The 17938-nt window shown below is 45.8% G+C and overlaps 1 protein-coding gene and 1 long non-coding RNA gene across 2 annotated transcripts; both read left to right on the forward strand.

Annotated features, from left to right (window-relative positions):
• The first annotated feature begins 3344 nt into the window (after window positions 1–3344).
• LOC144383464 (uncharacterized) lies at window positions 3345–4476 on the forward strand. Its single transcript, XR_013450872.1, has 2 exons — window positions 3345–3675; window positions 3932–4476. It is a non-coding gene; the product is annotated as an uncharacterized LOC144383464 (long non-coding RNA).
• A 1441-nt stretch (window positions 4477–5917) lies between these two features.
• Window positions 5918–13010, forward strand: LOC120826375 (terminal nucleotidyltransferase 5B). The gene is made up of 2 exons (XM_040188592.2): window positions 5918–6906; window positions 11341–13010. The coding sequence occupies exons 1-2, from the start codon at window positions 6751–6753 to the stop codon at window positions 12361–12363; spliced, it is 1179 nt and encodes a 392-aa protein (XP_040044526.2). The 5' UTR covers window positions 5918–6750; the 3' UTR covers window positions 12364–13010.
• The last annotated feature ends 4928 nt before the right edge of the window (window positions 13011–17938 follow it).

A 17938-nucleotide genomic window follows, 5' to 3' on the forward strand; every position in this document is an offset into this window, starting at 1 on the left:
TGAAGTTTGGTTGTGATTTCACACAGCACACAAACAGATTGTCGTACGCTTTATTCTGGCACTAAAAATCCACGTATTTCAATAAAGTGACCTCCAGAAAGACCCGGCCATGAAATGATGTCACTTTTCACATGTTGAACCAATGTGTTAAACTGAAGACACGGCATAATCACATCTATCAGTACTTCCACTCATCTCAGATTCTGATTGACACATTTATCCAAACTGCATTTTTGTGGCTAACAAATGTTCCGTAATTTATGACATTTATTGCACTTTGGGCAAACACATGGGTTTTAGTTGGAATCGAAGGAATTTCCCTCGTGGAAGCACACAAGTGCTAGTTACAACATTTCCCAATTAGGAGAACTAGAAGAGCCTTAGTTTGTTGAGAAGGAGAAAGGCTTGTAGAAGATGTTATCAGAGTGAGGCGGCAGTGATTTTATCAAATACACTTAATCAAAATACCTGGATTATCACTTCAAAGACCTCTACTTTGTCAATCGTGTGACGTGTAGTGCTCTCCGCCGACATCAAACGAATGGACTCGGATGAATTTATGTGGCTGTAAAATAGGATTTTGGGCCGGCCGTAAACGGCCCCACATCTGTCCTCAATCTTCAGCATGCCGTGTAATGAGATCACAGGGCCTTTGTTCTCTCCTAGTGGAGAGAAGGAGTCAGGGAGGGGGTCTGGAGCTCAGGTAAGCCAGCGTACGCGCCCGAGCTGCAGGTTTATAGCTAATGAAAAACATGAATGGACGGCCGTGGAGCTCTGCTGCTGGACTAAGGGGGGTTTACTTTAGATCGCCTTTAGGACTCGGCTCTGGCCAAAGGTTGGGGGTGTCCCACAGAGCAAAGCAACTCGGTCTGACATACTTTCGTGTCCGCAAGCGCACATTTTTTTCCACAAAGAGATGAGTCACAACCAGAGCGAAAGAAACATTTATGGTAACGTAGGCATTCCTCAAATAGATCTGGCAGATCCACATTTGCATAAAAAACACCCAATGGCTAATGGACGATGCCTCTTATTTCCTCTTTTATTGTGTTATGTGAGAAATGTCTCGATAACATAGTCATCTATTTATATGGTATCAAGGACAAACACCACTACTCACTTTCCTTCCATTTGAATAATTGCATTAATTCACATTATTGTCAAAAACACTGACTACTCTCAAGAGCACCAACAACTCATAGAAACAGAATCTGTGTAGAGGATGATGGTAAAAATCCAGCCCAACTGGTAATGATCACTTCGCTGCACACAACGCTATAAAACTAATCCTTTCTAAATGTGGTTTTAATCTGGTAGAAGTGACAGTGACAGGCGAGTTGCAGTAACCCAAACCCCACAGGTGGATTCAATATTCCACCCCAGGAGGTGTTCTTTTTGGGTTACGGGGTGGAAATCCCAACACAAGCCACGTCTTATCCCCTGGAGATGGACCAGGAGCAGCGGGGTCTGCTGCTTCAAAGGACCAAGCGAGGTGAGCGCACATCAGCCTCCAGCATCAGCTGCCCGACACCGGGCGGGAAGTGGAGCCGCGATAACGCCAACTAGACGTGTTTGTTGTTTGATGCCATGGAGAAAACGGATTTACCCCTAACGGAGAATTCGTTTTTTTTATGCATTACACCTCATAAAGCACGTTTTGATCCCTCCCGATCATGTGTTTTGTGTAATGCTGCTCTGCGTTTAGGTCCCTCTTCAATGAATCCGGTTTTAAATGGGGAGAAATAATACAAAATAAAAGTGGATTTGCACTGGCTGAAAATGAGGCTCATCCATTGTAAAGGCGCATTTATTTGGGGACATTAAAAGGAGCTGAAATTCTCATTACCACATACCAAAGAACAACTTGTGCGAATGGGTCTTATTCTAATTTGAGGAAACTAGTAAGCGCTGCAGTAACGTGATGTCCAAATTGTGAGCTGTGATTGTCAAATTGCCAATGGTCCAAAAGTGCCACAAGTGTTTGAGGTGCTGAGGTTCGGCCCACATCTAAGTTTAAACCACGTTTGCTAACTTTTATCCAATTATAATGATATGACTCAACTGCTCCCATGTGAAACGGACTATGCAGCCACGTGCTTTTTAGTTTAATTGAAGATGCAACTTTTCGTGTGATGTAATTTGAACCGTTGCATCGGATTTCTTAGTGCATAAAAATCAACCTTATTTACGAGGTTCTGGCCTGTAAGGTGACGGACAGAAACTAATGATGTAGATGACGACTAATTTAAGGTTATTGCTACACGTGGTCTGTTACAACACTGCTTGACGTCAACATATTGATGATTGCTGATTACACAGGAGGCTTTTTCTCAGTTTCGCCATGTGGTTTTCGACCAAACCAGTCTGTTGCATTAAACGCTTCCATGTGGACACATGAAAGGGTCCCACTTTCAAATATGAATGCGTTACTGTATCCTATGACTGCCTTAAACAGTCCCAGACTAAGCAGGATACAAAAAGAAAGGCAGAAACAAAGCATTCTGCCAAAGGTCAGAAGTTAACTTTGACTCTTTCAAATCAGGATTATTTATTAGGAGATTGCCACAAACGACGGAAAAAAACCAGAGGACCACATTGTAGCCGAGGGGCGACGACTCTGTGAAACCGGCACGGAGCCACAGAGACTTCTTATCGTCCAAAGCGGATAGCGAATGTTCTCTGAAAGATGGCAACGTCGCAGGTGTTCTCGGAGGTAAATATGCGGACACACCTCAACCCGCTGTAACGAGACTGGCAGTTTGTTTCTTCAAACAGCAGGACGACGGCCAAACGCTAACTTATGCTATGTAATCGAAGTGAACTCTGTGGATTGAATGACAGAAACGTGCCGATCTATTTGCTCGTAAGATCGCTGTCGGACGAGAGATATTTCCCCCATTTGTCATCAACAAACGCTTGGTACATGTGGGATTTAACGCGGTAACGGAGCACGATAGCCAATTCAGTGTGATTTTAAAGTATGTCATCCTTTAGTAGATGGTAGATACACTGGCTGTACGAATTAATTACACGTGACAGACCTCGGGCTTTTGGTTCATCTTCAACGGAATACACTCTTGGTTTTGTGTCTTTTACACCAACAAATTACATGTTTATTGTTATTACATTACCTGCTGAATGCTCCACCTGCCTGCTCTTTTCTAACTTTGTGTCAACACCTTTTTGGAGGGTGTGAAAACCGTAAAAAAGGTGTCACTGCGAGCAGCACTCATGCCGCATTTATCTTGATTCTTTGATGTAATCACTTCCTGTAAAGAACCAGCAGTCTTCTCCAACTAACCAGTATCAGTGACGCATGTTTTCGTGCTGCTGCTTTGCCAACCGTGTCGCGCTGGAGGCAGAACAGCCCAGCAACAAGTCGCCGCTCTCAGGCACGTACAACGCACTTTCTTTTTCAGAAGGGGAGCCAGAACGAGTGTTGCGTTTGCAGGCTCTGACCTTATAGTTACTGACATACGCACACATTCGGTTTTGTTGGAGGGGAAATGATATGAGTAGCAGAGGTGCAGCCGGGGGACCTGTCTTTTTAGTGCCATATGCTTCTGAAACGAAAGTCGTCTCTGCAACGCCTCATTATCTCACAGAGATCAGTTGCGTACTAGATGCTATCTCGTCCTCCAGAGATACAACTTTGCAGCAATTCCTCCTGATAAGGTATTTTTTCTTCTTCTTTTGGTCAATATTTCTAAATTATGATAAGCAGGCCATTGGAAACGGAAACGCTGATATAAATGTTGCGAGAGAAATCCCTCTGAATGTCAAGCTGCTAATAGCTGGAATCCGTCTGACAAGATAAGTCGATGTGTTGCAGTGAGCGTTGCTTCCACGTGACAAAAGCCAGCTGTAAAATGTCGCTGTTTAACCTGTCAACACCAGTATGTGTGTGTGTCTGATCTTTGTTTCATTCCAGGAAAGGTTGCAAGAGGAAGAGAAAAAGGTAGAGCGGACGCCATCCCATTACATACGAGTGGCGTGCTTTCCCCTTTTAAGGCGCGCTAACGCCATTGTTGCTGTTGTTAAGCTGCCCGAAGCGCCGATCATGAACAACGGCGTGCAAAGGGACATCGTTCAGCGTATGGTTTCACATTCTTATATGATACAATGACTTGGCATTTTCAGAACAAATACAAGGCTGCCGTGCAAACCAGAGCTCAAAGGACCCGGCGTGGGTCTAAACCGTGTCACTACTTAGGCCGGGCCGGCCGGCGACAATTAAACCAGTTCAACCACTTAGGGCCTAATGCAAAATGACACAACAGGCAGCAGGGAGGTTAATTGCTGTGCGTGTGCGTGTGTGTAGGCGGCATGGTGGCGTGGTGGTTAGCACCGTTGCCTCACAGCAAGAAGGTCCTGGGTTCGATTCCACCCAGTGGCCTTTCTGTGTGGAGTCTGCATGTTCTCCCCGTGTCTGCGTGGGTTCTCTCCGGGTTCTCCGGCTTCCTCCCACAGTCCAAAGACATGCTCTGGGGATCTGGTTAATTGGTGACTCTAAATTGTCCGTAGTTGTGTGAATGTGAGTGTGAATGGTTGTGTGTCTCTGTGTAGCCCTGCGATTGGCTGGCGACCAATCCAGGGTGTACCCTGTCTATCGCCCGAAGTTGGCTGGGATGGACTCCAGCCCCCCCGCGACCCTGTGTGCAGGATAAGCGGTTAGACAATGGATGGATGGATGGGTGCGTGTGTGTGTGTGTCAGGGAGGCGTGTTGACGTGTGTCCGTTTGCCGGTCAGCTGCAGGTATTCCCTCTCTCCACTTTGTCACTTCAGAGTCAAACAGCCAAAATAGCTTCAACCTTTTTTTATTTCCTGTGTTCTCAGTTACTGAAAAAGAAGAATTGTCCCCATGAACCCAGAAACATTCTCATGGGGGGGCCGTCTGTCCTTAGTTGTAGGAGAGCGTAACAAGCTTTTTTTAAACAAAAGCTTCGTCACAGCTGTGGCAGCACATTGGTGTTGACAGACGAGTGACGACAGTTTAGGTCATTCTCTGGTTCCAGCAGCAGTAAAGCGTGGCGGCTTTTCATGCAGAAGAGAGAACCTGAGTGGAAGCATTTTTTCCCAAAACGTCCCCACCGAAAAACAGTGTGTGATATTACAAATTTAAAAGCATTGCGATACTTTAATCGTTGGGCAGTGGGACTCGGTGAATATTTTTTAGAGATTGCCCACTTTGCAAAGTGTTTTTAAAAAAGGGTGTTTTGATCAGGATTTAACTTCATATTTATAAAAGTTAGCGCAATGCACACAGTCCTCAGTAAAGATCGATTAATAAATGTAAAACCTCAAATGAGCTCAGAGGAAGTACACACAAGGCTCTGACCGAAATGTGCACATCCCTGAATAGTTGCACTTCAAAAGTACCACACCCATCACTGATTATTATTGAGGAAACAGAAACTGCTTAGAATTATAATTATAATTTAACAATTGAGATGATTCAGTCCCACATGTTTTACTTCACTGTCATCTTCAGATGAATAAGACAGTGAAAAACGGACGTCCTTAAAGAGTAATCATGCCTTCAAAGACTATTTCTTTGGTGATTCTTTTTTAATCAAATGTAACTTCAGGAGATGAAAGTGATGGTGGACAAACGTTGGATTGCCATTTCGTTTCTCAAAAGAACCTGGATGTTTAGATTGAAATAAATACCGTAAATAGATTTTCTACTTTTCCAATCATATGCAAAAAAAAAAAAAAAAGAGATTGGACGTAGGACAGATGTCAGCTTCATTGCAGTAAATCGCCTGTTGGCTGGTGGGACTGGCCGGAAATATTTTGCGGACATTTATGGTCCCAAGCAAATTAATCTGAATGACTTTACTGAGCTTCTTAATTATTGCTCGTCACCAAAATTACGTTTTTCTGTTTGTTGGATGGTTTTCCTTGACAGTTTGTATAGATCCCTTCAAACACAATATTTGTCATAATTGTCCTCCTCTAGAGGAACTTATAGGGCCTTAATAAAAGGGGCCGATGCCGTCGTTCCTTTGAGCTTTTAAACCAGCTACAGAAACGAGATCCCATTTTATTTGTGCAATATAGTTGGGAGAGGTTTTGGTCATGAGAGATTTACCTATTTGACTTTTTTGTGCCCTTTTAAGACGTGTTTGTTGTTCGTGTAACTGTTTGAACAGGAAAAGAAAACATTCTTTTTTTTTTTCAACTTTCATTCCACATCTGAAAAACGACGTTGCTCAGTAAGTACGAATGGTTCAGCCTAAATGAATGCACTTCCAAACATCCTCGACCAACCAGCGAGCACCATATTTTCTTACACTCCTTGAACCTCTCACCCGACGCGTGCGAAACCGGCGCGCGCGCGTACATGCATGGCAGACGCGCTCGTAAAGCGGTGGCCAATCAGGAGGCGGCAGTCTATCCCAGCTCAGTAAAAGGCCGGCGCGCGAGGGAGCGCGCCTCTGTGGAGAGAGTCGCTGAAGAGGGAGACAGAGGGTGAGAGACAGAGACACAGAGAGAGAGAGAGAGACAGAGAGAGAGACTGGGAGCTTCTGTTTTTGGAGATGACCGATACTTCACACAACTTTGCCATCACTTCATCGCACTTGGACCGCTGAAGAGGAGACGTAGCGAGCCGCTGTCCGCGTTTTTACGCACCTGTCCGAACACCGCCGGCTCCACTGAGGGATTGCGCCGCGCTGCACACACGCACACGCACACGCACATACACTCTCTCCGTGGACATCCCGTTCCGTTCCGTTCCGGTCGCCATGTCCTCCGGTGGTACCCAGGAGCAGAGTCGGCGGGTCAGCGTGCTGTCTTGGGATCAGGTGCAGCGGTTGGACTCCATCCTGGGGGAGAGCGTCCCGATCCACGGCCGTGGAAACTTCCCCACGCTGTCCGTGCAGCCCCGGCAGATCGTCCAGGTGAGACCGCGCTCTTATACATGATGTGGTGGCAACAAATGTTGAAAAGTTCAGATGAAGTCGTCGGGGCGTAAGTGGTGTATAAGTATAGGGGAATAACACGCTATAATAAAATAAATCGGCCTCGCGAGCGATGCAAACGTCACTTCTTCCCCGTGAGAGATCCGTTATAGAGCGTCCGTTTTCCATGGATACAGTGCGAGGACGCGGTCTGTCATTTAAAATAAAAACGTTGTCAATAACGTAAACAGAAAGATTTGTTTTTATTACTGTCATGGGAGCGGATCAGGTTAAAGAAATCCACCCCCTCAACACACAGAAAGACAAATACACACATATTTCCATTATGAAACGTTGAATAAAAGAGCATTGAGTGCGTTTTCACACCATAATCGACCCGTTATGATTACATGCGCTGTGGTTCTGATACGAGGTGCTCCCTAGACATTTAAAAAAAAAAAAAGAACTACAGGAAGACCACAAACCCCCCTGGTTAGACTCTCTCCTGCGTTGACTCCCGCATGTTTGTGCAGCGGTTCTGTGGCCGAGCTGATTGCTCATCAAGGGACATTTGATCACTCGCACATTTAACACGGTCATAAAAGTTGAGACGATCCAACACCGTGACTGCAGTGTTCCACTCGCTCATTGAGGCTTCTGCTCCTGAAGGGATTTTCTTTTTTCATGCTCACAGCCCTCAGGAAAGTGAGATAATGGCTGAGCTGCGGTTCATCATCTGAGAATGAAACCTACCGGACGGTTGAACGCCAGGGTTGTAATTTTGCTGGACATCGCTCATGCGCTTGTCTGTCCAGGTTCACGTTTCACCCTTGGGTGATTCATATCTTCCGTGGTGACCCTTTGGCGAAGAAAGAGACCCTCGCAAATAGAACCCTTTCAAGACCCTATAATCAAAGGGGCCCCCTGTAATTTACACTGAACATCACCAGCATTTCATATTCTTCATCACACAATCCTGCAGCGTGTTGACATTTTCGCCCGTTGGCTTTCGGCTTGGACATTACACGATACAACAAAAAGAACCTCGGGTGAGTCATAGCTCATTAGAACAAGTTTCTGTTTCAAATGTAAAGAACGTCTTATGAAAACAAACAAGCGCTTCAGACTTTAGCCAGTATCACAATGGAGCAATCTGCCGCAGTTTAAAATTCCTCTCCCTGCACTTGTGCTGTTTACACGCTCAGTGCAAGAATTTTGCTCTGCACCGAGTAAGTGTTAAAAAAATCCTGCAATGCATCGCCATGCAACGCTGCCATTACTTTTGACAAACTTAATAGCGGACGCCATGTTCGCTTCCATGGGATATGTCAAGCAGGTTTCTGGGAGTTGATTTTGTTACCATCTGGCCACCAGGGGAAACCAATGGCTGCCTGGAAGGAAGGAAAAAGAACACACTGAGTGATCCTAACCACTATGATATGTTTTGGAAAATGGTTGACAGTAATGTGAGGCATGCGTGATTCATGGCAAAAGAAATGCCAGTTGGCTCCTTTAAAAAAAAGAAAAGAAAAGGTCCCCTTATTTTTAGCCTACGCACCAGACGGTTCCGTCTACCTGAGGCAGCTCCAGGTGTCACGCGCCGGCTAAGGTGACCAAGCCATCGCGCTCCCAAAGCGTCGGAGGAGCCCCTCTCGACGGCCGGTTTGTCAGAGGGCCACATTAAAATAACATCTGTTTGTGGTCTGGTTGTGAATGAGCCACAGGAGCAGTGCAGGAAAGACTTTTTACTGTTACCGACACCTCCGCACTCTCCGTTAAATGTCGGCAGTTATTAAAACCGCAGCCAGGGTAATATGTGCAATCTTCCCCTAGACGGGCCGAACCTGCAGATGCAGTGTGTACAGACCCGGTAGCTTCAACTCACATGATGAGAAACACAGATATCTGAGGCGTGTGTCATACGTTGCGTAATTTGTTGAGTGAGTCTGTGCGTGGGGGTGGTGCTGCGCAGACCAATGTGGTTTTGTTGGCAACCAAACTGTCCGTCTCTTATTCCAGCTCTGCAGGTTATCACATTTAAACCGAACGGTTCAAACTACTGGGAGCTGTACTCGATATTCCCAGATGGTAAAGAGCGGCCTAGATTTAAGGGGTGGATTAGTGCCTGCAATAACACTGGACTTGTGGGTCGGGCTCACTGTGGTAAGTGAAGACCAGTCGCCTGACTCCACAGCGGACCTCGCCAGACTGTAAACCAACTCCTCACTAGGCTTTTGTTGAGAATGAGCAACATGTAGTCGCCACATGCTTCCAGAGGAAGTAGTATCCGGTTTAAAATGTGCTTTTTATTTTGCAGTTTGCTTTCAATTAATCAATTTGCATCCTTTTGATTTATTTGTCAGTGGATGGAGTTTGAGTTTCTTTTATGTCAACGTGGTCGACAGCGGTCATTTCTACTTTCCGTTACTTCCTGTGGGCCGACGGTGGCAGTTACCATTACACCAATAGACTTTTTTGAAGGGGTTTTGGGATTTTGAGGTCGGTTTACTTAATCAAACTTATTTGAAAATGAATGCTAAACTTTTTTTCCCCACCTGATCCTGTAATCCTGACCCCTAAATTACAATGACAACACATGCATTGGACAAATAGGTATATACGATTTCAACGCTGTTACGTAGCATATGATACGGTTACCGAATTTAAAAAGCCCTTGAGCTGGTTTCAGTTTCACCCGTATTAATTGAGAATAACCGGATAAACAGGGTTATTCTGACCACGGCTCTCAACTCCCACTGGTTTCATCTTACGCGGCCGGCTAAAAAAAAAAAAAAAAAACTTCTACTACTACAGCTAACTCAAAGACAGCGAAATGAGATTGAAGCAGATTGAAAAGTCCCTCTGAACGCGGAGCACCAGCATCGCGTTTCAGTTAACCCGATCCTGGCACACAGGTAAAATGACCACCCAAGCATATAGGCAACTTCAAGAAAGCTTTTTAAGTCAGCGGGCCGACCGCGCTACCGATGGACTGGGTCACGTTTGGAGCGAAGACGGAGGCCAGGCACTCGTAACTCCTCATTTGCTGCGGCCGTACCCTTAGGCGGATGGGATGGTCTGACTCAGCGCCCAGAGCTCTCATTGGTGGCCAAGCGCCCGCGGGCTGCTAAATGACTGGCTTATTTCAACCTGACATTATGAAAAAAACAACAAAAAAATACACACACATTCAGACCGCAGCTGAAAGGAAGAACTGAAGGAAACTATTGAGAGTTGTCTGGGGAAGGTTGTCATGTGTCGCCAAGGCGTTGTCAACTCCAGACAGTCTGGTGTGTTTTAGCTGCCCTTTTTTTTTTTTTTTTACGAGGCCTTTTTGCCCCAACGTAGGCGGAAGTGCCCCCCCCCCCTGCACGAGCCCGTTTTAATGAGTACCGCAGGGCGGGGATGACGGGGGTGGCAGACCTGTGCTCCCTCGTGCACTATTTTTTTGGGGGGGGGACCCACAGACGGGGGAGACATGGCGTGCCATTAACTCGCACCGCCTGAGAGTGAGGTCACACTGCTGAGGGTTTCCCTCGCTGAGAACAATACACTTGTCTTTGTGGGATTACGCTTTACAAAACCACACAGATTGGATTGGATCTCATTGGATTGTGGAATTCTAAAGTGTCTTTGCTTGTCATTGGCTTGCTGTGTTTTTCGTAAAACTACAGGTCAACTTTGTGGACAAAAATTGCATTGTAATATGTTTCTTTTCGATTATAACCTTTAGTTTCAAAGATACAATTCGACATTTTAAACGATCTTGCCCCAGCAGCTTTGTCTGATGTAGCGGGCCAGGATTAAAAAATGACTTATGGGATTAGTTATTATCTGGTCTAAAATAGATTCTAATGGTCTTACCTGGCTGGCTAGATGTCTGCCTGCTTTGACTCGTAGCTTGTAGGACAGCAGAGTTTTCTAACAGACGCCTGTGCTTTTAGAGTTCTTCAAATTCCGCCTGTAGTGAAGGAACAGCAAGCATAAACATCTCAGCGGTCTATAGATCAGTCATCCTCTAACGCAACAGTGTGTTTGTTCCAATCACCAGATAAACATTTGCTAGAGTGTTTATATGAAAGCAAACATACCACGTTCTCTCAATCTGGTCACAGGGCCCTAGTTCCATTACATGTCATTTAGCTGACGCTTTTATCCAAAGTGGCATGTCCACGGCTTTATTCTGTGCTCTCTGCGCGGTTTAGTCGCCCTCGCCTAACAGGATCGTCTTTAGCTAATGACACCGATCTTTGAGTGGAGGACGACAGCCTCTAATTTGCCACTTTTGTCGTCAAAGTGTACTTAAGCGAAATACCGAAGGTCTGCCTTCTATAGGAATCTGCCGCAGACTTTCTCTGACTCTCGTATTTACAGTGTCCTCTTTCTTTGGTTACCCATCATTAAGTGTTTCCTCCCTGTCTGTGTACCTTCCAGGTGGTCAGGGCCCGACTGGAGGAGCGGGGCGTGGTGGTGTGCGACGTCAAGCTGAACGGCTCAGCGGCCAGCCACGTGCTTCACCAGGACAATGGCCTTGGCTACAAAGACCTGGACCTGATCTTCGGCCTGACTCTCACCGATGACAACACCTTCCGGGTGGTGATGGACGTGGTTCTGGACTGCCTGGTGGACTTCTTGCCTGAAGGGGTGTGCAGGGATCGAATCACCCCCCTCGCCCTGAAGGAAGCGTACGTGCAGAAACTGGTGAAAGTTTGCAAGGAGACGGACCGGTGGAGCCTCATCTCGCTGTCCAACAACACCGGCAAGAACGTGGAACTGAAGTTCGTGGACTCCCTCAGAAGGCAGTTTGAGTTCAGCGTGGACTCCTTCCAGATCACTCTGGACTCCCTGCTGCTCTTCGACCGCTGCTCGGAGACGGCCATGTCCGAGGCCTTCCACCCTACGGTGCAGGGCGAGAGCATGTACGGGGACTTCGAAGAAGCTCTGGGTCACCTCCGCTCCAGAACTATTGCCACCCGCAACCCGGAGGAGATCCGCGGCGGCGGGCTGCTCAAGTACTGCCACCTGCTGGCGCGAGGCTTCCGGCCGTCCTCCGAGACTCAGATGAAGCAGATGCAGCGCTACATGTGCTCGCGCTTCTTCATCGACTTCCCCGACATAAACGTGCAGCAGAGGAAACTGGAGGCGTACCTGCAGAACCACTTTGCGGGCATGGAGCACAAGCGCTACGAGTGCCTGGTCACGCTGAGGCGGGTGGTGGACGAGAGCACCGTGTGCCTGATGGGCCACGAGCGCCGGCAAACGCTGGCGCTGATCTCCGCCCTGGCGCTGCGCGTGATGGCCGAGCAGAACGCTATCCCCGCCCTGTCCAACATCACCTGCTACTACCAGCCGGCTCCCTACGTCAGAGACGTCAACTTCAGCAACTACTACGTGGCGCAGGTTCAGTCCCACCTGGCCACGTGGAACTCGTATCAGACGTGGCTGCCTTGCAGTTGAGCGGTGGACGTTTCGGGATGGGATGAGAACTTTCTCGTTTAACTTTACGTTTATGAAAGCGGAGCATTCATCGGAGCCCGCTGTGCCTCTGTAGCAATGTGGCTTTTTCTTGGTTTGGGGCCAATCATTAAAAAAACAAAGAAAAAAGAAATTATTCAGTCTTTTTTTTTTTTGCCAAATCTTATTTCAAAACCATTCCACTAAGTTATATTGATTAATACTGCTGTAGACGTAAATCTAATTTGAGCCATTATAACTTTTTATTCTTATGTTGTGCCATAACTAATGTGGACATGTATGGAAAAATATGAAGGGTTAATATGTGACGGAGGTCTGTTTCTTACCTCTTACCTTGCATTGGGTCTTAAATGATTTCTGAATATTTTTTACGAAACCAGCTTTTTGTTCCGTCTGTGGTTTCAACTGACGTTTTTCAGAGGGCAAAAGGATCAAAGAAAAACTTTCTTGTGTAGCATGACAAACAAAGACTGTATGTGGTTCCAAGTGCCTGAATCCGACCAAATCTTTATAGCATTTGCTCTGTAATCATTATTTTGGAAACCTTTTATTTAATTCAGGTTAATTTACATTTTTATATCCAGGGTTGGGGTATTTGTTTTTACATCATTAAAAAAAATGGAATGATATCTTGCATTGGTCTTTCTTTACATATTCAAAGAAAATCACAGGGATAAAATCAGGAGAGACTGTACGTGCCGGACTCAACTTAGTCTGGAGATTCGCGGCATGAATGCACGATTCAAACTCGCTGCAATCTCTCGTCTCGCTGTCCCAGTAGCTGTGTTTCCAAACACCTCCCCCCCGGTCTATCTTTCACTATCTCTCTGGATCGTAGACAAAATCCTCAGTGTTTTGTCTGTGTTCCATCAGCCAGACAGCGACTGGCGTGACACAGACACTTCCTTGTTCCAACGCCCCCCCCCCAGGACCAGATTCCTCTGAGCCTCAGCATATACATTAGCCGTTTCCTTCCACTTGTGCCTCTGAGAAGGGGTTTCCTTGGCCTCATTCATAAAGGCGAGATGGCCGTTGCTTGTCTTGGATGGGTTGAGCTCTGAGGGCACAGCTGAGGACCAGGTGGTGAAACGGGACTGCTTGTTTTTCAGCAAATGCAATGATGCATTCCAGCACTTCACTTCCTGCACGATCAACACACATCAGTGTTTTCATCCTTACTTGGACGAACATTTCTGACATATCGTCCTAATTACTTTTGCATGGGGGACGGCTTCTTGTGATTTAATACAGCATGAAATGGCATCGAGCTGGGACATGCTAATTGCTGTAGCGCTCACTCATTTCTTGACGTAAGTTAGTTTGGAAGTGAAGTGTCTGCCAGTGGGATCAAGGGTACATAAATAAAATACATCGAGGGAAATTTCCCTCCCCGGGTTAGCTGTCAGACTTGTCTCCAAAATGCTACAGTAACACTTGAGGAAACATGGGACAACCCCGAAGGGACACAAATAGAGCTTGTTATATCTTTAACAACCCAGGGATTTTTGCGCCTGGAGGCCAGACCTCAAGAGAACCATTAACATCTCTGTATGACTTTAATTAACAAAGTACAAAAAGTTCTAAAAGTCTTGAAGTTTAGGAGATTAGTGAAACTTTATTATGGTCTTTCTTCAAAACTCAGATCCCCAGAAGGGATTCCTTCAACTATTTGAGAAAGACTTATTCGCTGTATTGGAGTTGTCAACAAAACGACCTCCTCACTCATTCCTAACCACTATTCCTTGACCTCTGTGGAAAACGTCACGGGGTCATGGAAAGATGGTTAGGAGAATTCATGACGAGGTAAGCTGCAAAAACGGATTTCTCAGATGAACGACAAAGAAGCAAATCTTAGATTTCTTCGTTCAGGTGTTGTTCAAGTGCTTTGACTGTAAGAGTCATGCAGACGAAACAAACAACCAGGCCGCAATATAAATTAGTCATGCTAACGGTTACTTAGTTTCATGATCTGCGTTTCTCGGTCACTTTTGTTATTTCTCGCGAAGGCGAACGGAATTATCTCATTTTCCTTTCTGTAAAGGATGGTCCAGTGGTTCCTATGCTAAAGAAGCCGATAAGGGAAGCATTGAAGTTCCTCTCCTTAGCATTAGATCATTTGAACAGTTCATTTCATTCATCTACATGATGCGGGGGACACCACTTAGCATGTACTATCTATGCTCCTAAACTTGAATCCTAATGCGTTTGGTGACGCCCTTTAAACCAATTCAACGTCAACATTGTGAGCACGCTAGCATTAGCATTGAGCTACATTGCATCCTTGCTGAGAAAATATGGCTTTGAGTCTTGGTTGAACTTGAAATAAAACAAATTTGAATGAAGGGATTAAAGGCTTATTGTAGAAAAGAAAATGCTTTTCATCGCAATGTTAATTTTTAGTCACTATCACAGCTGCCCTAGAAGTAGCTGAATTATGTTCTAAGTAATCGTGGACATAAAGCAAGGGAGCTCAAGCTTTTCTTTTATATTTTTGGGACGCAGCTCTCAGCAGCTGGGCCTTCTCCCCCCCCCCCCCACCCTCCTGCTGCAGTCTACTTGGGTGGGCTCTTCTCGGTTCAACTCCCACCACAGTCGTTGGAGCTCAAAAGGTCCCGTTATCATTTTTTTTCCCTCCCTCGCGCCTCTCACAGCCTGCAGCGAAGAGTAATCCGTGTGTGACGATCGCACGGCGCATGTTCTTCGCTGATGCGGTAGGTTTGCACGTCAGCTGATTAGATCATAAAAATGTCTTCTTCTGCGGTGACAGACGCCACCTGGGGGACGGTGGGACGGGTCAGGAGGAGCTCCGAGCCGAGAGAAGCGTCCAACTCTGGGGCTTTGTCAGCTCTCAGCTCCCCATCGGGACGTATTGGCTACTTGGGGAGATTTTAGAGAAACACGATATTGTCCTGAGTTGGGAGGCTAACATGGGCGGCTGGATCCCCCAAAAAACGTCAAGGTCGAACGCATTGAACTTTAAAGAGCATGCTCAAAGGGGGATGTTAAAGGGACGTTTGTCATGAGAGGTGGAGCTCAGGGAAGGTAAACAAATCAAAAGACACATTATATCAAAGAAGGCGGTGAGGACTGCCCTCCATCCAAATAAAGTTCCATAAAAGTACCACATTTACAAAAATCTGCAAGTGAGATATAATAAAAACACATTAAAAAATGTATTCAAGAACGATTGAATCGGATTGATACTTATTTCTGTCTTTATGGCTGGAGGATGAAGGAAGTGGTGCTAAAGTTTTTCTCATAAAGCCGTTTTACTGGACTGGCTGGCATTGCTCCATCCATCATCATGTCGTTAGCAGGCGATTCCCGGGGACTCACAGGACTTCTATTTGTAGGATTGTGAGGATATTCAGAGCCACTTCACCATGGTAATGTTATTTGTTGTCCTGAAATGCAAAGCGGCTTTCTGTGCCATACAGTGGGCATAAAACTGTGCATTCACTTTGGACTTTTCTGTGCCACAGAATGAGTGAAAACGCAAATTTATTAGGAAATTTCTGTTCAAAAGAGCAAAAACGCTTACATGAGAGTATAAAATTGAATTCCTACAAACATCTTTTTAGCATATGTGGTTTCTATGTGTGTATAGTTAATGTGCATTGATTTACTTACTGCTGCTGCATGTCTAAGTTTTGTGACTCCATAATAATAATGTGACAACACTGAAAGTCTTCTGTGATCATATTCATAATAACATGAGAATGATCTAATCTTCCTCCGATCGAGATAATTAGGGTGCTGAACAGAAACCTCACATATAGCGATCGCTTCCAGGTACACCATGTGAAAAGTCTGTGGTTATCTATGGAAGAAGTTTGATTCCAGTTCCTGCAGTCTAGAATATAAATTACATGTCATGGTTATTTTAACACAATAAAACCGCAGAGAAAGCAAAACCAGTTAAATTTGTGGTCAATTGGACAGAAAAAAGCGATATGAAGAACAGCTCAGTGATGAATCAATCGACAAAGTCTTTTGTTTTCCAGGACCGACACAGGCTTCATAATACCTCGAGTTGCTTAATTTATTTTCCCAAGACAAGCGGAACATGAATGTTCTGCATCCCCTGCCCTCACCACTTTATTGGTCAAATCAAAAAGTAACCTATAATTCGCAGGCGCTGAAGAGAGGCCTCGGCTCGTGTTTTCATGACAAAAACATGGGCAGCAACACAGACGGCTGAGCACTGACATTCAGTTGAGTCACTCCCATACAGAAAATAATGAACCGTATTTTTAAGCGAACGTCCCAGACCACTGTGGGTGCAGACTATAAACAAAGCGAGACACCGTGTCAGCGCATGAGACACTTTTGGGAAAGATTTGCTGAATGGAAATGTACCGTCTTGGAACGGCCCAGGGGGTGATTTTGGCTCACAGTCTTCCACGCAGCTGCTGGATCCATAGTCGGATTTTCATCTGCTCCCCCCCCCCCTCTCCAACAACTGGTATCCCACCAGCATCTTGACAGCCACAGTAAACATGGGCCTGAAAGATCACCCTTTGACCCCTGCAAGAATCTCTCTTCTCATAAATATTAATGGCCACTGTACCAAATGGGGCCACTGACTGTTAACGAGGGGTGTAAAGGTGGGGGGGGTGGTGTCTGTTCCTTTTACCACTGCGAGAGGCTCTAGTGTGGTGCCTTGCGTAAATAGAGGGGGCAAACCCTGGAAAAGCGTGGCCTCTGCGCCATGTGGATGGTGTGACTGGAGCTCTGATCCCGGATGGCTTCGATCAGCGAATCAGCGACAGACAGACGGATTCGCTGCGAACCGCATCAGCTGCACACGTGGATACGCAACGACTGTGAAACCCTCCCCAGATGGTTGACTGTCCTCCTCCGAACCTTCTAACGCGCCCAGCTGGCGTACTCTACACTGGGTCTTGTTTATCACTTGGCCTCAGTTTATGTACCCGTGTTATATAATAATCACAGCCAAAACAGACAAGGTGTACAACGTTCCTTCGGGGTGTCCATTCCATAATATTCATAAACTCCCTAACCCCTCGAAAAAAATGATAGGAAAGACAAAGAAATGGCCACAGCACATCTGGTCTGTCCGCTGATTCCAACAGCAGCCAAACGATACGCACGCAGCAGCCAGGATGAGGAAAAATAACCTTGGGATAAAAGTATGGAAAATTCTCGGGGGATATTTGCATGATTCAGAATTATGAAATTAAAAATCCAAACATTTCAGTAATTGGCATTCCTGAGAATAAATATTCTCTCTCAGAAAACCAAGTGAAATTGTCCAAGCATGTGTGTGTGTATGTCTCAGATATGTCACAACACGTTTTGCTTGAACTCGAACTTGAACTAAAACATCCTGTCAAAAAAGCTTTTTTGTTTTTTTTAAACACATTGCATATGCCTCCTTCCTGCTGTCCTCGGGGCTCATTTTCCTCTCATTGGATTGATGGATGAGCCACAAGGCAGGGGCTTCATTTTCAGTTGCTGTAAGCAAGAGTGGGCCTGACATCTGATCAGCTCAGGTGGGGAAGCACAGGGCCGCTTCTGTTTTCATCCAAACCTC

This window comes from Gasterosteus aculeatus, chromosome 10 (assembly GCF_964276395.1).
Source record: "Gasterosteus aculeatus chromosome 10, fGasAcu3.hap1.1, whole genome shotgun sequence".
Lineage (NCBI taxonomy): Eukaryota > Metazoa > Chordata > Actinopteri > Perciformes > Gasterosteidae > Gasterosteus > Gasterosteus aculeatus.

Bases quoted from the DNA above. Each gene is read 5' to 3' on its own strand.
- LOC120826375 (XM_040188592.2), top strand. From the start codon at position 6,751: ATGTCCTCCGGTGGTACCCAGGAGCAGAGTCGGCGGGTCAGCGTGCTG. The intron at 6,907-11,340 runs GTGAGACCGCGC...TGTACCTTCCAG, and splicing joins AGCCCCGGCAGATCGTCCAG to GTGGTCAGGGCCCGACTGGA.